Source organism: Xiphophorus maculatus, chromosome 7, assembly GCF_002775205.1.
Source record: "Xiphophorus maculatus strain JP 163 A chromosome 7, X_maculatus-5.0-male, whole genome shotgun sequence".
NCBI lineage: Eukaryota > Metazoa > Chordata > Actinopteri > Cyprinodontiformes > Poeciliidae > Xiphophorus > Xiphophorus maculatus.
The window spans coordinates 6,433,708-6,455,991 of record NC_036449.1 but is presented as its reverse complement, the minus strand read 5'-3'; the positions used below and the strand labels follow the sequence as shown (position 1 = coordinate 6,455,991).

Here is a 22,284-nt window from a genome sequence, read left to right as displayed (position 1 = left end):
TGGGAAAAGATTTTTTTTAAAATCCCTTTCACTTCCAGAAGCACGTTAATTTTCAATTTTTAATTCATATTCATCTAAGGGAACCCAAACTACAAAACTTTCTTACAAATAAAAAATAAAAAGTGAAAATAAATTTTTCTGGGAATGAACAAGATTCCCCAGATTCGGTTTGTTACAGCAGCTCAGCCTGAAAATTTGCTTCCTCCTGTAAAAAAGCTGTAAGGTTTAACTAAAAGAGCAACTTCTAGCTGAATTTCAGTTCAGTTTTAATTTTATTAATTCGGTTCAGTTATTTAGCGCTGATTTGCAAGCAAAAATATTAATTCAGCCTGATGATGAGACGGATTCAAAGTCAATTACTTCGAATTTGATTCACTCAAGTTGGTACATTTCTAGCTAAGGAGTCCCAGCTGACTGCATTGAGTCAATTTTGCAGCAATCCCTTATACCAAGCATGCATGTGGTGACGGTGGAGAGGAAAACGCCCCTTTAGCAGGAAGAAACCTCCAGCAGAACCGGTTTGAGAAAATGAAGCATGCACACAATGAAAACACACAAGTACTGATCTAGGAGCACTTTCAATATTTTTAAAAATTGTAAAGCGTTAATGTGGCAATAGCTCATTTAATTGTTTTGTCTCGGAAAGAGAGCTACATCTATTTTTAAAAAAAGCAATTTTTTACCATTTGTTAAAATGCACAAAATTAAATATTGCTATATATATATATATATAATGAAAGCTTATTTGAAGTTGATATTTCATAATTAGGCAACATTTTCAATGCTAATAACCGTATTTTTCAGACTATAAGCCGCTACTCTTTTCCCACGCTTTGAACCATGCAGCTTTTCTGTGGATTTTTCTTCAACCACCAGGGGGCTCTTTAGCAGGAAGTGAATCATTGATTTCCATTTAGAACAAGCAAATGCTTGCAGCAGGCACGATGGAGAAATGTTTTCAAACTCGTCATGGAAACCAAACCACACGAAGAAGTTAATATGATGCAGCTTTTAAGTTGAAGGCGATCGATGTGGTAGTACAGATCGATAGCCGCTGCACGTAAACTCGGCGTGAACGAATCCATGGTTCGGCGTTGGAGACGCAGGGCTGCGTCCTTAACAGCAGATTGTGGAAAACTGAGAGCGGCGGAGACACCAGTGGCTTATATATGTATGTTTCCAGTTGTGTTTTTTTGTTGTTTTTTTTACTTTGTGGGTGCGGCTTATAGTGAGGTGCGCTCTATGGTCCGGAAAATACGGTACTTTTTTCCAAAGGCTCTGTCTTTCACAGGAGAACCACAAATGTTAAATTTAAGTAAACAGGAAATGACATCAGCCACTAAAGCCCCGCTGTTAACCACTCCCCTCCAGAAACAGGAGTATTTTCCTGAACTCCTTGTACTTCTGCACAATAACAGCATCCAGCCTGTCAAACTGTAGCAACCATCATGAGCCACCAGACAAACCGCTGGGACCGGAGCGCCGTCTGCAGCGACTGACGTAAGGCGACCCCCCCCCCAACCCTCCTCGCCGCCCCGGCCTCGCCCTCCATGGAGCCAAGCAATCCCTCGTTGCTGCTGAAGGTGGACGGTCACAGGGGCGAAACGCCGTTGCTCAACCCAAGCATTTGAAGAGGCCAGCTTTTTCCTTTCTGTGCTCTCGGAGTTGGCCAGGCTCCAATAATTTGGCCCATTGATGCGGAGCTACAGCAGCCCCGTGCGCCCACGCGGCCCGGCCTGCGAGGGAGCAGGCAGGCTGTAAAAACAGTTTTTCACCCTTGTGTTTAGTTTTTTTTTTTTTGTTTGGGCTCAATCCCCAGCTCTTTCAGGCGGCACAAAGAAAGCGCTGCACTCAGCAGGGTCGTGTGGGCGAGGGCCGGGGGCGAGACTATAGGCGGCGATTGGGGCCTCTAATGTGCAACGAATCCTCTTTGAATCACATCATATGAACTAATGTCGCCATTTAATGATAAAGCAACCAAGAACTGCTGCTTATGTCTCTGTAGGAGACGTGTTTCAGACCACCTACCGCATACAACCTTTCTTTCTTTTTCCTAAGATGATCTCCGGCTGACAACTTTGTTGTTCCTTCCTGAATTTAGTCTTGGAAAAACCGGGTCAGACAAATTGTCCTAAAAAAAAAAAAAAAGAGTCAAAGCATTGCTTTGACTGAATATTATCAACTGCATGCAAACTTAAGTAAACTAAAAGGATTCCCCCCCCCCCTAAAAATTGAGTAAAAGTTCCTGAGAAGTAAATGTGAGAGTAGATTATTTTATCTTCTCATAACATGACTAATACAAATACCTTATTTATTTAGTAACACTTTATTTGAAGGCGTGTACTGCATAAGACTGACACAACACCTGTTATAAACATGAAGGAATCGTGTCATTACGTGTCATTGGGTAAATAATGGCACTTTTAATGCAACATTACATTAAAGCTTGCATCAAAAGTCCAGTAAAAGTATCAACTGTTACTGGATCACTCAACCCAGAGCAGGAATTGGAACAAACAAAGAACCCAGAGAAACTCTAATCTAAAGAAACAACTCTTTACCTTCAACATTTACAGAATCAAACACGGAGAACCAATATGTAGTTTTATACTTTTATTTTCTCTTGCTTTTTGTGTTTCCTCTATTTACACTTACAATTGTCTTGTTGCTGAAAATGCGCTATAGAAATAAAATTACCTTACCTTACCTAAGGTATAGTGCACTAAATGTACATAAAATATAGTTTACAAAACGTAAACTTCAAGAACACTGCCTCATTTTTAGCATAAAACTAGTAGACTCGTTAACTGGGACTCCAATAAGCTCCCAGTTAACGTTCTGGAGCAGATTCTCCACAGAGCAGTGGCGACTTGAAAGTGAAGCTCTGCAGCAACAAAACATCATGTTGAGCTCGCGATGCGTCCAGCTAGCTACTCGACTCGACCTGACCTGACCTGACTTGACTTGACTTGACTTGACTTGACTTGACTTGACTTGACCTGACCTGACCTGTCCTGTCCTGACCTGACCTGACCTGTCCTGACCTGACCTGACCTGTCCTGACCGTCTTCCGGTTTACGAGCGAGCGGGTGCGACTTGCGAGCAGAACTGCGCGCGCAGCTACGCGGTCTTGTCGTTACGGAGACATTTCGGCCAACTCTTAAAAAGTGAAGGTCGAAAAGAATTAGTTTTAATTTTCTGTAGAGAAACCCCGACGAGTAACTCCAAATAAAATAACAAAATGTGAGGTGGAAGAAGTCGTGAATTCAGAGTTCTGAGTTTTATGCTCTCAGGTGGAGGCAGCCAGGTGCATTGTGGGTCATGTACTTCCATACGAGTCCCTCACCCTCAGGTCACACGGCGTGCGCACAGCGAACACATGCTGCAACATTACATCATTTAAAGGCAGTAAGAGAAGAGAGGCATACTAATAGCAACAAACCTTAAAAGATGACCAGTTTTATTTATTTATCCTGAAAGACGAAGCCTGACAGAGTAACTGTTTACCTACTCATGACACAAAATGTCCGACTTTTATTGGTTTGTTTAATGAGTCGCTGCTTTTTTCCAGCAGATTCTGTTTCTGAAGGAGGTCAGATTGAACCAAACAGAACATCGGCTTTAAAGACCCGATTCATGCGCCGATATCAATGAGTGTAATGTTTTGCTTTGTTTTTTTCTTCTTTTTAAAACATCTTTGCATAAAATTGAATTGTTGTTTAGGAAACTGTTAATGGTGCTCTGCACAGGTGCAATTATTTACTCAAGAAACTATCTTTTGTAATAAAAAAAAAAAGAAAAATCTTATGCTGGTATCTATATTTGTCTGTCATTAAGCTAAACACTTTGTTGCTTTCTTCATTTGTTTATAGTGAATAACCTTTAAAGGTGTGGCGTTAAAAATATTTGATTGGGATTTTATGCAATTCGAGAAGAAAATAATAAATTTTTTAAATTACTTTTTTGTTTATTTTGCCAATAACAAAAAGAAACATAACGAATGTCATTTGCATGTGTTTATTGTAAATAACTTTTAAAGGTATAGTGTTTTGCAAAAATGTGGTTAGAAACACAACATTTAAAATATCTTATTGGGATTATTTGGAATTGGAGCATGTTTAAGTAGAAAAAAATAATTCATGGTTGTTTTTTTGTTTTTGTTTTGTTCGTTTTTGTTTCTGTTGGCAATAAAAATTACAAAGGTTTGTGTCGATACTGAGGGACCCATGAATTCCAGCTGCAGTTTTTTTGCGTATGCCTCTACCAATTTTGTGAAAAAAAAAGGAAAGGTATATAACATTTCTGCACATTCTTCTTTGTAAAATAGCTCATACTTAGTCATATTAGATAGAGATCCTCTGTGAAGATTAATTTTCAGGTCTGAACTTTGACTGGGCCGTTTTAATCATTCTACTGTCGCGTTGCCTGGTTGTTTTCTGAGCCCCTTTCCGAATCTCAAACTTCCACTTTTTGATTCTTCATCTGGATAAGGAGGCCAACTATGTGCTGCTTCACCTGGTCCGTCACACAACATCCCAATAAAAGACAGCGACGTTTGTGTTTGTAACACGTCAAATGTCCGAGAAAAGAAAACGTTGCGGAGACAATTAAAAGTTTTGTCCCGACTCATAAAAGTTTCCGTTCAACAAATGGCCGTCTTTTCACGAGCCAGAGGTCAGGCCTCCGAGAAACAAATTAATCACACTCCTGAAATACATAAAGAGGGCCTGAGGTATTTGTGGTGTGGACTGAGTGTGAATTTGTTGGGTGATTAAAGACTAAATTTAGCCTCCTGTCCGCTGAGGGCCGCAGGCCGGCCAGCCAGTGGCAGACTGGCTCTTTTCCATCACTGGGCCAAGTGGGGCTTTACAGGGACGGAACTGGACAAATACCACTGTTCCTGGAAGTGAACTCCTTTTTTCTCTCTCTCTCTCTACACACTGCAACATATCTTGTCTTGCATAATTTTTATTAAATATTTCCTTCATTGAAGGCCAGTGGTGGAAAGTAACAAAGTGCAAGTACTTAGTTACTGTACTTCAGTACAATTTTCATGTATCTGTACTTAAGTAGATTTAATAATGGATACTTTCGACTTTTACTCCCCTACATTTTACAGTAAGTATCTGTACTTTCTACTTCACTACATTTCTACAAAACCGTCGCGTTACTCGTTACATCCAAGTCGCATTGCGCTTTTTTTCCCCGTTAAAATGTGAAGTTCAGGGGCTTAAGGCGGGGCTGTAAAATCTAAGCAATAACGTGACTTACTAACTACGTGTGTCTGTTGTTACCCATCGCCTCCTCCTTTCACTCGGAGCTCCAAGACATGCGCGGTGGTTGGTCTCCTCTGAGCGGGAGAAGATGTCTGTCTAATAGTGATGTGTCGGTTGTGAACGATCCGGCTCTAAGAGCCGGCTCTTTGAAGTGAACGATTGGAACCGGCTCCACAATGGGAGCCGTTTTAGGATCCTATTTGGGAGCCGGGTTTTCTTCTACAGTATATCGCTGTCTCTCCGCCTCCCTGTCGTTGTGCTTGTGCTCTGCAAGTGCCAGAGCCGATAGTTTTTCCCCACATCGTTTTTTTTTTGTCCTGCGGTGCCTCGCTGTCTCCTCCTCCCCTTCTCCCTTTCCTTGCGCGTTTTGCTCTTCTGCCAGTGCTAGAGCAGAGAGTTTTTTTCCCTCGGTCGGTCCACTGCCCTCATGTCAAGCGTGTGCTCCAGACATCTGACCAATCACACATAGTTTCAATTAATAATGTGGCGGGAAAACACTGAAAAAAAAGTGTATCTCCACTTTGTTTGTGGAAACGGCAGGCAATTGGCCAAGCTGTATAGCGTTCGTCGGCAGGTGTTTATGTACAGACACTCACTCAGCGTCAAGAAGCACAGAAAGAAGGGGAGTCAGTGTGAGAACTGAATAGGTGAAAATAAATGAGTGACAGAAAACAGAGCAAGATTTGGACTCATTTTAATGCTACATCAAGCTCCAGGGCAGAGTGAAGACTGTGCAAAGTCAGCATTTCCTATCGTGCAGGCTCCACAAACAACCTGCACATGCGGATATCACACGCATCGGTATTGCTATAGCATTGTTATGCGGCATTTTTACTCATCATAAGTGCTTAACAATGTCAATAATGAAACAAAGTATTATAAAATTAGGTTTAAGCTATTAATTAATTAATAATGTCAAAAATATATATGGGGAGCCGTTTGGGAGCCGAAAGAGCCGGCTCTCCACAGTAAGAAGAGCCATTAGAGCCGCATCTCGAAAAGGAGCCGAAAATCCCATCACTGCTGTCTAATTGTCAGTAATGGGCTCTTTGCACCTGCCGCGCTGACGTCACAACCGCATGCGCAAATGCGGCTCTCTTTTTTCCGCTTTGAGTTACCATGACAGCTAGAAAAGACAAAGTCTTATTTCAGACACAAATAAAACAATATTATGAACATTGCTGTCTTCCTAATATAATGGGCTTTTAAGTTTTCATGGATTTCCAAGCGGTCCTGAATTAAGAAGACGGTGGCTTGTAAATATTCGTGGCTACCAGTTAAAGCTAACGCCGCACAGCAAAGTTTACAGCCTTCACTTCACTCCGGATCAACTTCTTCAGCCTAAAGCAGAAGGTAAAGGAGCCTCCTGTGTTATTTCCATGGAATCACTTCTGTATTCAGCCTGAAAGAGTTTATGGGAACCAGAGAGCAGACCAGAGCCAGACAGCCGAGCTACTGATCCGCCTGTACACACTGCTGTAAACACCGTCCTGCTTCACAAGAAACATGCAAAACTAATAAAACAAAAATAACACGGAGACCTTAAGGAACACGGCCATATATTTTCTAAAAGCAACAACTGAACCTGAACCGTCAGCTGAACTAGAACTCCGACACCAGAGCTGCTCTACTGTTAAGCTATGGGCTTGTTGTGCTTCCTGCTTCAGAAGCAAAAAGCCTGAACCGTAAAATCCCCGTTACTTGGTCTCTGACACCAACGACAATAAATGTACTAATATACTTGAACACAATGTAAAAACATTGTCCGTTAATGAATGATGAAAAATGTTTAGATACTTAAATAGCACATTTTTACAAGATACATGTCACAGAATATTGCCTACTAGCATAAGCTAAAGCTAATGTTAGCCACAAAGTTTAAAGAAAGTAAAACTCACCTTGTATCTGTGAATGTATAACGAGGCGAACATCTTAAAACCTTTCTCCAGCTTATTGTTGGAGCTTTGGATCGATGTTCATCATTAATTGTTACCTTGGACAAGCCCTGCAGACGCCCAGTGTAAAGAGCCTTTTTCAATAGATCGGAAAAAATTGAGCCGCTTTTCCCCGAACGCAGAAGCTGAGGTGCAAAGAGCCCTATGTAATTCATAAGAAATCCGATGGCGACAGGCAAATTCAGCAGCGCTTTGCTTTCAGAGACTTTGCTTTTTGGGGACTACGTCTAACTTTTATCGTCACTTGGAAAGGTAAGCAATAGCAAAGGTATCTGTACAGGGATAAATATGTTCTATTTGTGATAAATAAACATTGTCACTCACTGCCCTGAATTATTGTGCGGAAGTGTTGACTGACGTGTGGCATATATGGGACGACATTGTGACCAAAGTCTGCTATATAGTGATGTGGCATTCATGAACAATCCGATTCTTCTGAACGGATCTTTACTAAGTCCTATAGGCCTGGAGCCTCACTGAGAGATGTTCATTGTTCTTGTGATGCTCTGCGTACACTGCAGTAGTTATTATTTTATTTAGTTAAAATCTATATAGATTTATTTAATTGGCAAATAAATAAAACAAGAAATTAAGAGCACACAGAGCATGCTCATTGCTCCATGGTTGTTTTCGTCACCTGTCATGGTGGCAGACAGGGTGAAAACAGTCATGGTGGCTTGGCTACTTCTTGCTTGTTGCTCCTTGAACAGTGTTCATAGTTGGGCGTTGTTTGTTTACCATTGGGGCGTTGCCTTAATTACTATGTTTAAAGGTGCAGGCAGTTGTGGTTTCTGACATTGGCGATATGGGCAGCCGCCCAGGGAGTTATCTTTTTAGGGATGGGAGGAGACCTGTGCGGATTGTGGCACAGAGATGAAAGCAAAGCAGAACAAAGAGTTTGTAATCATAATGATACTGGTAAAAGTTATTTCAGCTCTACGTATTTAATATCTCTGTGTTTTTATGGGAATGTGGATTTTTCAGATCAGTTTGAGAAGCAATTTTGATTGGTGCACTTAATTTTATTGTGTCATGTAGCGCGGGGCGCTGGTCTTGGTCTGGTCTTGGTCTGGTCTTGGTCTGGTCTTGGTCTTGGTCTGGTCTTGGTCTGGTCTTGGTCTTGGTCTGGTCTTGGTCTTGGTCTGGTCTTGGTCTTGGGTCAGGTGGTCTGGACTACAACTCTGCTGCGTGGCTCCTTGGCTGCATGGAGCCACCTCCACCCACCTTTCTGTTGGATTTCTTTCAAAATAAATGCCACTAGTGGCAAAAAAAAAGTGAAGTTCATGCCATGTTAGGACAGGAGACAAAATGTTTCCATCCCTGAAATTATGATGCATAGAATCACATATCAAAGTCTAAACTATGTTACAGAGAGTAAACACAATAAAAACATCCATTATCTGTGGCGTTGTTCATTAAAATGGCACATTTCTGATGTATTAAAATTAAATACGAGAGGTAACTTAATGGTATTTTATTAGTGACTAGATAATGCACTCAGCAAGTACTTTTACTTTTAATACTTAAGTATTTTTAAAAAGCCAGTACTTTTTTATTCTTACTGGAGTAAAAATGTTAATGTGGTACTTTTACTTTTACTAGAGTACATTGTTTGAGTACTTTTTCCACCACTGTTGAAGGCAATTTGATGCAGCACAGTCATCATTTGATGGTTTTGACCAGTAGGGTTCTGCTAATTTTATTCTTAAAGACTGAAATGTGAAAACTACCTTTCTATAAGAAGTGAATTGAACGTAAAATATAAAACATTTGTTTATTGAACAGTCTAACCTTGCACATCCGCTCGAATACAACTTTCATGAAAGGAAATGTGGTGGTGGCAGCATCATGATATGGGAACACATCAAAGTCCAGACTGAAAATCCAACTGAAAGTGAACAGATTTGAAAATATATATATATATTTTTTTACAGACTCTTCCACTGTAAAAAGCAATTACAGTGACATCTACAGCACTGTAATTACACTCGCCTATGGGTGTGTAGGTGCAATTTCACCTACACACATCTAGGTGAATTCGCACCTAAATGCATGTAGGTGCAAATTAATTTCAAAGTGCTCAACTGCGCCATATAATCGGGATATGAACCTTTGCGTTTCAGGGGGTTTCGTGGCGCACAGCCAGAGGATCCTTGGTTCAAATCCCCAGCTTGGTCTTCTTGTGTGGAGTTTTCATGAGTGAGTCTTCTCTGGATGCTAACTAACAAGTAACTTTTTTGCAGTAACTGGCAGATTATTTCACTTGTAACATGGAAACAATGTCGTATTAGTGGAACTATACATTTTTTTTTATCAGTATGAAGGAATTATGGTTTTAAAACAAGCTCCTACATCTTGCTGAAAGTTTACTTGTAAGTTAGTTTTTGTCTCATTTCAAATTTCCTGAGATATTTGCTCTAGAAACAAAAACACTTAGTTCGATTTAATGTTTTTGTGGCGATGAAGGCGTGGTACAGTTTTTATGTGTTAGAAAATACAGTTTTCAAATAAACGCATAGTTTAGTATGTTAACACGTAATCTAGTCTTTCTTACCAGCGATCTGTGTTACAAAGCTGGTTCCATATAATCTGGCTGCTTGGTTTAAGTAACTCAACCACTTCAAATTTCATTAAGTGATACTACAACAATAATTATCGACATGCTTTGTTATTGCTTTTTGCATGTTAAATGTCAAATGCAACTACATATACCGCAATTCAATAAAGTTCTAAGTCAGTCAGACTGGTCAGTTATAAAATATCTATAAAAAAAATTGTCTCATTGCAAAAATATCACAATATTGTATTTTATTTGATGTCAAAAATCCAAATAACAAAAAAAAAAAAGAAAGAAGCTCCAGATAAACTTTGTTGTGCTGTGTAAAAATGTCCTGGAGTGGAAACTGACTGATGAGACAAAGGTCTTCACTCAGTTATTCCTACAGATCTCCTGTCACTCCTCAGCCACTGGACCAAAGAGCCCAGCACTCATGTCATGCCCTGGACTCACTGCCAAACTCTGGACCTGCACTAAGGAGTCCGGCTCTCACTCTAACGTAAGGCTTCACTCTTTACAAGATGCTGAATTGAGCTTGTTTGTCATTATCTTTCTGAAATGAAATCAATGTGAAATCAAAGTCAATTTCATGCAAACAAAATTAGTGTTTTTTGATGATACTTTCTTATGGAAACTAAACTAAAACATTAATACCGCCCCAAAGTCCTATATATATATATGACTTATATTATATATATACATACACATATATATATATATATATATATATAGATAGATAGATAGATAGATAGATAGATAGATAGATAGATAGATAGATAGATAGATAGATAGATAGATAGATAGATAGATAGATAGATAGATAGATAGATAGATAGATAGATAGATAGATAGATAGATAGATAGATAGATAGATAGATAGATAGATAGATATGACTTGAAAGACATTTAAATTTGTAACCTTGAAATTGGGCCTCTGTCTCTTTAAAAACTTCTGAAACCCCGCCTTCAGGAAGTCATCACAACATGGCTCCTCTATTAACCCTTTAATGTTTTTTGCCCAGGTGTTTTGTACAGCTGAATGGTTGCCATGGGAGATTTCAAATATTTCTCAAACATGCATGAAATAATCAAAGCAACAATACATGTATGTTTTTGATGAGGGAAGAACATTACAACAAGATGTGTAGCTCAAAAAAAGTCAATTTTACATAACACCGCCCCTTTAAAACGCCCCATGTGAGACGGCTCCATGTTGGTACCAAACATAATGTATTAATGTATGCATTAATAAAAATGTAACGATAACAAAACAACAAACTTCATATGAGCCTTTGAGTTTTAATTAAGGTCCAATGGTGAACATGGATTCATTACAAAAACATTCTAAGTATTTGGGACGTCCCCAAAACGTGGAGCCCTGGGCTACTGCCCTTACAAGCCCCTTCTAAAGTACAGCCTCTTTTCAGAGGGTTTTACCAGAAAAATCCCTGTAGATCAGTACTTTCTGAAATAATCACACCAGCAAATACAACTAATCCACTTTATAAGTTACTTTTCATCCATTCCTCACTCTGCAGTGCAGATTAGTTCTGGGTTGTTTTTTTTTTTTTAACTCTCTTAGACTTTTTAGTTTTTTTTCCATTATTTTTGTTTTGTTTCCCCAGCGTCCTATGTTTGGGTCTTCCTTCCTTCTACCTCTGTCCATGTCACCTCAAGCGCTCAGTAGACGGTCCTTGTTTCCTTTTGCTTGGGCAGAAATGCTTGACATTGTTTTCTGCTGTTTGTTCAGCTGTGCACAGTGAAGTCCTGTTTTCTGCCTCTGGCTTGTTGTTGGGGAATCACATTGTGCTCCAGTACTTTTAGGTTAGCCAAATGAATTTAAAATGAAGATTTCTCACTGCCAATAAATCTGGTTATTCATTACAAAGGAATATAACAAAACTTGCTATTTGAGAAAACCATCTCCATGGTACGATGAGTAAATAAGCCGGTTTTTAAACCCACATTAAATAAAAATCAATTTATTTTTCTAAGGTGAACACTTACTGATGGTTTTCTGCAGCTACCATGTCCAACTCATTTGTACCTCATACCATGTCGCCATTAAGGCGGTAAAGTGTGAGTTTCACCCATCTCTGCCATGTCTTGAGCAGAGTTGTAAATCCTTTTTTCTCGCGCAGCTGTGTTAGAAGCGTGGCTCTCAGGTGTGAGACTAACACGCTCGTCGCATTTTAATCATCTCTGGATGTTGTTATAAAATGAGGAGGGAGGAACGGAGGTGAGAGGCTAAAGAAAAACTAACAGGAAGTCAGAAGTACGGGAAAAGAAAAAAAAACTTTGCGACTTTTCTTTTGATGTCCTCACCAACAAAGCCAAATAAAGTGCAGTTAATTATGAATCAATAATATATTTTATTAAAACATATGAAGTGAAAATGTTAATAAATATTTTTTTTGCAATTTGGTTGCCACAATAGGGGAACAAATGCTTCCTTTCCCCAGTTACTTCCTCTTGCTCCTCCAGGGAGACACTGAGCCTCCCAATGACAAGTAGGAAATAAAGGCCATTCTGCCCGGTAACAGAGAAACGCCTACAAGTAAAAAAAAAAAAAATTTCCTCTCTATTCTCTACATTTTTCTACAGTTTTCATAATAAAACATTGACAACCACGTATAAGTTTTTTGTTTGTTTTTAACTGTGCTTCTTCTAGGTATTTCTGTCTCTAGAGGAAATAGTGTCAAAAATGTTTTTTTAAACCCCTTTTTACAGAAAATGTAAAAAGGATTTTTTTTTTTCAGTTATTTTAAATATTTCTTTTCAGTAATGGTAAGTTTCATATTAAATGAAATCTGTGTCAAAGGGAGTCACAGAGCCATAAGAAATGTTCAAAGTAACGTTCATGATGCTCCAACATCTCTGACGTAGCTAGCAGCAGCTGAAATGAACAAATAGTGAAGAAAACAAAGGAAAAGTGACGCAGTGACAACAAAGTTTAAAAGTAAACGTTAACATATGCTGAGTCTGGGTTAGGCTTAGGATGAGCTTGCGTTTTAGATCTGACAATCATATTCAATAAGTTAGAATATACATTTTGAAGAGGCTCATTTGTCAGATTAAAAAAAAAACAACCTTTAAGGAGGTATTAAACATTCCTGTTTTAAAATGTTTTTCTTGGTTTGATATAAAATTCTAATCTTAATTGTTGTGTTTTTGTTTGCAGTAATCAGAGAATCATAATTAAGAGAGAGGAAGATTATGGATTTTCTTCCTGTCACAATGACAAATTTTGCTGGACGGTAAATTGTCCCAGAAGTTATCGTGATAAACGATTATATTGTTGTTTTGAGACCATGTCCAAGTAACATAATGGTAATAATGTTATAAAAAAAGCAAGAACACATTCTCAAAGATCAATAAACTTTAAATTCTAATGAACATTTAACACTGGAACTGGAAGACATTTGAAATATCCAAAATAAACAAAAACAACAGAAATAACAAATAAAATGAATTATGAACAAAGTGATCTTTAAAAAAAAGGATAGTTGTGCTCAAAGCACCAGACTGAAGACTTTTATCATTCAGTTTTTGGTAGAAAGAGAGAAAAAAGAGGAAAGCAATAAATCAAGCAAATGAAAATTATTGAGTTTTCTTTTAATTTATCATGAAATTAATTGATTTATTGTTTATTTTGACTGGCCTAATTACTGACATAGATTGGTATTTAAATTTGGGGTTTAAATATTCTAACTTATTGAATGGGTCAATATGTAAAAAACAAAAGCCTATCCTGTAAAAAACACAAAAACGTCAACATTACTTTTTTGTAACAGATAAAATATTGTAGCACCTTAGACTTATGGTTGTTGTTTTTAAAAAGTTATTAATTGAAGTTTATTGTGTTTAAGTTCTGAGGTTTCACATATCTGAAAATAAAATAATAATAATAATAATAATAACACACAATCACCTTTGTTCTTCCTAAATAATTAAATTCAGGTGAGATGCATGTTGACTGCAATGAAAACTGAACAGGACTTCATTACAGTACCGGTAATTGTTTGAAATTTGGGGTTTAATTTGGGCTGATTGGACCAGATCACTGTGAACAGTTGTACTCACAGATTTTTTCACTTTATTTTTTCCCTTTAACCCAAGTTACATGTTTTTCTGCTGCAGGAGGAAACCAGGACAGGAACAGGAAACCCAACAAAAACTACCAAAGGAAATGTTCCAACAAAAGTTCCCACCAAGAGGCAGCAGTGTTAGGTGCTTCATCTCCTATCCTACCTTACATATCATCTGTTTGATTTATTCAAATCTTTTTTTTGTCAATGTAGATCAAACGGTACTCTGGAATACTAGTTATTATTTAGATTTCAAACTTGAGTCACTTCCACAGCTTCGTGTTTCTGCGAATGATGAATTTCATTCATTGCGTAAAGCAAAAGACAAAGCCAGAACGGCATGTATAGTACAAAAATGTTTATTTAGTAACAGTTTTTTGTAAACACTTGAGGTAAATTAACATTTACATCAACTTGTCTTTACAAATAGCATCATTCATACACAAGGCACTTCTCTTGTTTTAAGACGGCGTTTGAAAACAGATTGCAGCTGTGAGCGTCGTGAGATGGTTCCTTCTCCCTGATGGGCCAGAGACATCATGCTCCGCATGAAAAAAATAAATGAAAAAATACTGTTAGTGGAAAGAGAGTTTCAAGTAGTCACGGGGACAACGCTCTTTGAACCCAACATCCTGTCAGGGTTGCGGGATTGGGGAAGGGCCAGCTACCCGTTCTCTCTGAACGGGCAGGGCTGTCTTGATATGTGACGTCTGACCGGAGTCCCAGCAGGTTTGTGGGAACACATTAACTAAACAAACACAAAAATATTCCAGCTGTTTTTGTTTTTCTCTCCTTTTTCAATGTCCGGACACTTTGCTATCAGTGCGTGAGACGAATGAGCCTTTTGGTAGTATTCCTATGTCTGTGAACAGTTGTGGTTTTTAAGACTTTTCACCTTGTCATTAGCAGTCTTGCGTCACATTACATCTCTCCGCCTCTTAATACTGTTAGCTCTGTTACTGTAGAGGAGCACCTTTACTTCCTAAATGTGCAAGTACCGACTTCTAAAATGTAAACATTAAAAATCATAAATAATAATAATAGCAAAAAAGCGAGTCTTTCTGGTGCTTTTTTTTTTAAATTGAAGTTACAAAGATTGTTTTAGCTTTGTGTTTTATCCTTGCATAGTTTTATACCTATCCTTATACCTATAAATAAGGTATACTATGCTTGGACTATACAGTAACATGATTTTGTAGCGTCTCTACTTTGCTGAAAAATGTCCTCCTTCACCCTGTTCCTACTCCTGTCCCTCACTGCAGCTGCTGGCTGTGCAGACGACATGTGAAATACTGCCTACATAAAATAGTATTAAAGGAAGGAGTTTCATATTTTTGAAGTGAAGTTCTGTTACATGACTAACCACAGCAGCAGATAACCCACTTAGTCTCTTCATTTAGTAAGTCCTCATGAGTTGGTCCTGAAGGTTGAACATCATGTCTAGTCTAATATGGGACAAGACCAAATTATATGTCCATTGTATTAAAATAACTCTGACATCAAAAATGTCAGTGGTTTATGTAAACACTGTTTTATGAAGAGTTAAATCATTTTCACGTCTTGCAATATCAACATATGAAATGGAAGTCGAAGGCAGTGCGCCACCAATTATCTTCATGTTCAAAATATGTATTAATCCTGGAATATCTCAGGTGTTTGTTGCAGTTTAAGCCAGTGTTTTTCCTTTTTATAGTGCTTTACTTTTATATTATTTACATTTAACTATGAAACTGTGCTTAGTTCGCTGTACACATCTCACATTGGAACGCCACTGGTGGTGTGTCAACTCTGACCTCCATTTCAGGTGTAAAAAAAAATCAGCAGTTTAAATAGCCATTGATTACTAATAGGAACCGTTTTAAGGTTGCTAAAATAGCATTTACATAAACTGTTACGGCATTTCGAGATTGGAGCATTTTTAAGACGGTAGAAGATTGGGGATTTGGTCTTTTTGGATTAGCTAGTTGTTAGTTCAGCCTAGCTTCTGCCACTGAGGCTGACGCTAGCTACTAGCTTGTCTCTAGGGCTAGTTACTGTGGATTTATACTAATGAAGATGCCTTGAGGCTTATCTGTTAAAAGTAAGTTATTAACTGCTTATATACCTTTAGGAGAACTTCACTTTAAAATCCTAAACTTTGAGATGTTTATGAAATCTCAAAGAATACCATTTCGAGATATGAGGATTTTTAAAATGGCAGAATACTGGGGATTTGTTCTTTTTGAATTAGCTAGCTGCTAGCTTCAGTCTCAGATGCTGAAGCTAGCTACTAGCTTCTGCCACTGAGGAAGAAGCTAGCTAGTAGCTTCTGTCTCCAGAGCTTGGTAATGTGAATTTATACTGATGAAGATGCCTTGAGACTTATCTATTGCAAGTAAGTTAACTGCTTATATACCGTTAGCAGAACTTCACCAGCTGCTAGCTTCAGTCTAGCTAGCTTCAGTCTCAGATGCTGACGCTACTAGCTTCTGTCTCCAGGGCTAGCTAATGTGGATTTATACTAATAAGAATCTCTTGATACGTATCTATTGCAAGTAAGATATTAACTGCTAAAAAAAACCTTTAGCAGAACTTCACTTTTAAATCCTTAACTGTCCCTCTAATTCTTCATTGTGCTGTTATGCTCAGTAACATGTCAAGTACAGATCAGGTTTTTCACTCAGGTGCGCCGGTGAGGGGCTTGTGACAATATACCGTAGATTAAGGTTAATGTAAAGTGAAACGGCATTTTGAAAATGCTTGCGGCGTGAGCAACCAAACAAGACAGTGACACACCACATACACAGAAGTGCGTGGCGGTTGATGAGTTAACATCTCAGGTTCTCTGAAGGTGTCCAAGTATCGCGACGAGCACAAGAGAAATAAAAAGCATTAGTGGGGGGTACTGCACAACAGCGTTTCAAAAACGCACAACAGCTGTTTTTGTTTTTTCTTTTTAATCTGAGTTGCTGCTCAGTCAAAAACTGACTACTACAGGGATGGGGTATGTGAGTAAAAGTCAATTCAGTTTCTTAAAAAAATAGCACTTTTCAGAATAAAACTAATAAAGAAGCACATGAAGTGTGTAACAATAAAAAAATAATGGAGCTTCCAAGGTTGCTATTGTTGTTCAGGTGTGATTAAAAAGGTAGTTGTGGGTATATTGGGGAAAGAAATAACCCACCCAAATAACTACAAAATACTTGTTACAAATCCTTAACCAAAACCCTCTGGGATGCTATATTTTGAATATCATGTTGCCTGGTGTATTTTTGGATTATATTTTTAAAGTTTTTGGCATGCAATAACTTTGTGCAATATATTTTTACTTATGTTGACTGAAAGCAGAGTCAGGTAACCATTTTCTCTGAGAGGACAAGGTCAACTATAGGAATCACTTGGTTAATTTTGACCTGCATTGTTTTTTAAAATTATTTTTCCTTCATCCTGACTGTTAAATTTTTAAAACATTGGCAAAAGAGATACATAGTGGATTTAGGGTAAAACAAAGTTAGTTTGCCAGTACATCGGTGAGTTGTAGGACTACACTTTTTGCAATAATCTGTCTTGAAAACAATTATGTTGTCACATCTTGTTAAAAAAAAACATCTACAACCTTTTAATGTGACATTGATTCAGAGTCTTTAGTAAACCCTCATACTGAACAATAAGTAAGCTAACATGGGGGCATGCTGTGGTGGCGCAGGGGGTTAGCACGCCCCACGTTTGGAGGCCTTAGTCCTCGACACGGACGTCACGGGTTCAACTCCTGGTCCCGACGACCTTTGCCGCATGTCTTCCCCCTTCTCCTTCCCTGTCAGCCTACTGTAGAAAAAATACGAGCCACTAGCGCCGTAAAAACTCTTCGGAGAAGAAAAAAAAAAAAGCTAATATAAATTGCAATAACATAACATAGAGCACTGACATTTTGCTTCCTGCAGCTGAAATGCAAATTTTCATTCACTATTAGGCCGTATCAAAGAAAACCAGGGTTTTTAAGTTTTCTAAAGCACTAAAATGTTCTCTTATACCACTCCTACTATTTAAACCATCTTAATGAAATCTCAGAGAAAGTGCCAAAGTGACCGGTGCTTTCTCTCCCACTTGTTGCTGCGCACTGCTGGGCAGCTGGCCAAGACAAAGCCACTACACGTTTCCCTCACTTACAGAAAAGTATGATGGTATTGGAAACTGAAATCAGCACCAGCAATCCCTCTTATGAAGGCAGTTCTGTTCTAAAACGACAACAAGTGGCATGTCTGAAGCGGCTGACCGGATAGGCTTGCTACCTGAACAGATAGCCAAGCTAATAACCAGCTTCAGATGACGTGGACATAGCGTTATTTAACGTAAGAATCTCATCATCTTCACACAGACATTAGGAAAATATGTCAGTTTGCACCAACAAATAAGAGTGAAGCACCACTAAGTCTTCCACCAAACCACATTTCTAAAATGTGCCTTTAACAACATAGAATTTTACCTTCTGCTTTTTGTTAAAAGGTGTGATCATACTTTTTGTGCACAGTCTTAACAAACCTTACATAAGCAGCTCTACAATTCACCGATTGCACTAAAAGGCTACAGCTGGAGACGATAGTATTTGACCCAAGACTCTCAACACCACCCTGAATCCCCAGAGTCCGAAACCCTTCCCGGTTCTCACGTGGTGGCAGCTGTCGCACTTACAAATGAAAACCTGTCTGTTATAGCTAATGACTAGTAAATTTAGTTTGCGTTAGGCCATGGGATCAAATATATGAAAGCCAGAAAAGGACTTAGATTGGTGGGGCTAGGGAGCGACGGGTGAAGTCGGACCCTTCTGTCTGGGGAAGTGATTCCATACTAGCAGCTACATTTTATGCTGATTTGCTTTCCTGCCTCTTGTTACTTTGTCTTTTTGTATTTTTCTTAGATCTGGTTCCTACCTAAAGCAAGAATGTAGTGCTTTCCTTGCGTGTTTAACAATCAGTGTTGGAGGGCGTGGTAGAAGGAAGCCGGAGGTGCTGTTGGAGGGGTGGGGGGACCCTAAAGGGCCAAAGCGCTTCTAGACAGCCAGGTCGCTTGGCCTGGCCCTGACGTTGCTGCTCTTGCTCGCCCGGCTGAGCCGCCGAGGGTCTGTACTGGCCATGTGCGGAGGCTCGTGCATCTCCACCGTCGTGATGGTGCGGTGGACCTCCTCCTGCGTGTTGTCGCCTCCTCCGCCGCCTCTGTCGGTGGCTGGGCTGCTGCCGCCAGTGCTGTCTGAGGCGGCGTTGTTGGTGGTGTTGGCATTGCTGTTGGTGTTGTTGCTGGGAAGAAGCAGCGCAGCACCAGCCGGCATCTGCTGCTGTTCGTTCTCATTGTTGGCAGAAGAAGACGAGGATGGCGACGGGGAACCCATCTCCCGAGTCTGCTGCTCGGTGGCCAAGTTGGCCCAGTTCTGCTGCGTGGCCAGTCTGTGGTTGTTGCTGATGTAGTACTGAGAAGGGGAAGAAGACTGGCGAAGGGACTCTTCCTGCTGAAGGTCACCCATCTTGAACTCCGCTGCTGAAGCCATTGCCGCCGGCTTTACAGGTGGCAAGAACGCCCCGCTGCCTGCCGTCACATCTATGTAGTTGGGAGGGTAGCTGAGGCTGGATGGGACAGTTCTGGAGACTGAGGCCAAACACTGAGGCTCTTCAGCGTCGGTGCGCTGCAGCGACTCGCTGTCAGGGACGAACTCATTCGTCATGCCCTGCTTGAGTTTCTTCCATCCGAGGTGATAGATCTCTAACAAATTCAGCAAAAGAGACACGCAAGCCACCACAAGCATAAATATAATAAAAATGGTCTTTTCAGTGGGCCTTGATATGAAGCAGTCAACAGTGTTGGGGCACGGCCAACGTGCGCATTTGTACAGGGGCCTCAACTGGAAGCCATACAGGAAATACTGGCCCAAAATGAAACCCACTTCAAACAGGGTCTTGAAAATAATATTGAACACGTAGGTGCGCAGCAGCGCACCTCTGATGCGGATTTTGCCGTGCTCGTCTCTGATGGGCGGCTTCTCCTTCTTCCCGCCGCCTCCAGAGTCGCCGCCGTTTCTGTAAAGGAGTTCCTTCTCCTCTTGGAACCTGTTCGCTTTGCGCATCTCCTCCTCCTTCTCCTTCCGCTTCTCCTCCATGCGGACGATGTGCAGCACGTGGCCCAGGTAGATGAGGGTCGGCGTGGACACGAAGATGATCTGCAGCACCCAGAAGCGGATGTGCGAGATGGGGAAGGCCTCGTCGTAGCAGACGTTCTCGCAGCCGGGCTGCTGGGTGTTGCAGGTGAAGTCGGACTGCTCGTCGCCCCAGACCTCTTCGGCCGCGGTGCCGAGCACCAGGATCCTGAAGATGAAGAGGACGGTCAGCCAGACTTTGCCGATGACTGTTGAGTGCTCCTGAGCATTCTCCAGCAGCCGCCCCAGAAAGCTCCAGTCGCCCATGCTTCCACGTTTCTAGCCTACGGAGAAAGTACAGGCTGGGGTGGAGTAAAAATAAAAAAAAAAAGAGGACAGAGGAAGAGATTATGTCAAGAGAAACAAACGACCAATGACTCTTGAAACAGCTTCAAGGGACGAAGGCTCTTACCCTGAACTGAGACACTGTACATAGACACATACAACAACTGTTGGCATAAAACCGTCTATACCACTGAATACCTATCAGAAGAGGATCTGAACACAAAGCTGCAGCCTTTCAATACAGATGCTGGTATACTGTAAAATCCACCTGTGTGATTGAAGCCCAGTTCATTGGCTTTTCTCTCTGTGTCTGTGTCAGGCCCTGTCTCTGTCTCCCACCTGCTCGCTCCGCTGCCCAGCAGGCATGTGCTGAGATCGACATTATTATGTTCGAAAACAGCATTTAGCAGAGATGGGGCTCTGGGATGCCACAACGTGCACACACACACACACACACACACACACACACAAATACACGCCATACACACATTTACACATCCCTCCCTCCCCTCGCCCCAGTCTCTGTCTGGTGTAACACACACACAAAATCTGCCTGAACCATATTTTAAAAATCTGTTACTGTATTTTTGACATAAGAATATTAAGCACTAAGATCTAACATGTTATTAAAACTCAAAATAGAAATTTAAAATAGGCTCAACATGTAAATATATCTTAAATAGCATTTTAGTTTGACGCGTCGTGAAAATGTTCAAATGATCTCCTGTTACTATTTTCTAGGGCCAAAATTGATGAATTCAGATTTTTCTGGTAAATAAATAGAAGCCAGCGTAAAGAGTCGGTTTTAATCGATTCGGTTTCAACGGCCTACAACTATCTCAATCATTGTCTGAAATCTTAAATCAACTATTTCCAGTGGCTTTTAAAACTGTGTATTTCAACCGGTATTTTTGCCAGCAGTTTGAAATGAACATGTAATAAATTGAGAAAATGGCAAAAAATTTGAATCAAAACTAAATTTTAGAGAAAACACTTACTGAAAACCTCTTGAATTAAAGGTGACAAATCCATCGACTAAGGTTCACAACCCGTTTGACACCTAGAAGAGAAAAGCAGTCGTCGGACATCAAATTACTGAGGCCTTTCGAGTCTTTGCAATAAAACGCTGGACTCACACTGCAGTTGAACACTTAAGTACAAAACAACATCAAGAAACAGGAAACGGATGATCACTGAAGACACTCTGCTTGTTACCTGCTGTAAACTTTGCAAGACATAAAGGAATCCCACAGAGGTTACCCTCACTGGGTCAGGAAGTTTTCCTTTCCACTTTGCGGTAACTTTTCACTGGCAAAACCTCAAATTCAGCAAAGTTTAGCGGCATTTAAGGCCCACCAGCCGAACAGAGTCAGGTTCAAATACAAAGGCATACGTGCCAGACTCACAATGCAGAGTGTGCCAGAGTGCCCAGACTCCCTTTAAGCGCCACAAGCTTTGTCAGGCCTTTTTGTCCCTCAGTTGTTCAGTAAAACCCCGGAGCTGGTCTTAATTACCTTCAGATTTCTTCATTAACTCCCTCCTGACGACCAGAGGGAGGGAAAGTTTGGTCTCGTTTGTCCGTCATACCTTTGAAGATGTCAAAGTGACACAGGAAGATGAAATCCACCAGCCCGTCAGCGGTGGCATGGTCGGAAAAGCGTCGAGACCTCCTGCTGAGCGGCTCCCCGAAGTCTCACTTCTCTGATAATTTCATCAGCTCTTTTTTTGTTTTAAATGTTGCCGCAAAAAGAAAAAAAAAAAACAAACACTGACGGACTAACTTTTCCAGCTCCCTGGTCTGTCCTGGGGCTGTAAGTAGTTTATCGTATTCTCGTAACAGTAATATAATAATAAGAAGAAAAAGTTGCCCTCTGTTTGTTGTCAGTTTATGGAGCGTCGGCCTGGAGACGCAGATGTTGCTCGGTTAAACGGAGCTGGGACCCTTTTCCACCCATGTCTGGGC

At 40.2% G+C, this 22,284-nt stretch overlaps 1 protein-coding gene across 6 annotated transcripts; it reads right to left on the bottom strand.

Moving 5' to 3' along the window:
• Window positions 1–14,243: 14,243 nt before the first annotated feature.
• On the bottom strand, window positions 14,244–22,277 carry LOC102218413 (gap junction alpha-3 protein-like). Of its 6 annotated transcripts, none has more exons than XM_023337652.1 (3): window positions 21,537–22,277; window positions 21,320–21,381; window positions 14,244–20,338 (listed from the first exon to the last, which is right to left on the bottom strand). In XM_023337652.1, the coding sequence occupies exon 3, from the start codon at window positions 20,301–20,303 to the stop codon at window positions 18,903–18,905; it is 1,401 nt and encodes a 466-aa protein (XP_023193420.1). In that variant the 5' UTR covers window positions 20,304–20,338; window positions 21,320–21,381; window positions 21,537–22,277; the 3' UTR covers window positions 14,244–18,902. The 6 variants fall into 6 exon arrangements, with proteins under 6 accessions (XP_023193420.1, XP_023193419.1, XP_023193422.1 ...); XM_023337651.1 differs by having other exon boundaries at window positions 21,909–22,277; XM_023337654.1 differs by having other exon boundaries at window positions 14,244–20,320; window positions 21,909–22,277.
• Window positions 22,278–22,284: the final 7 nt, after the last annotated feature.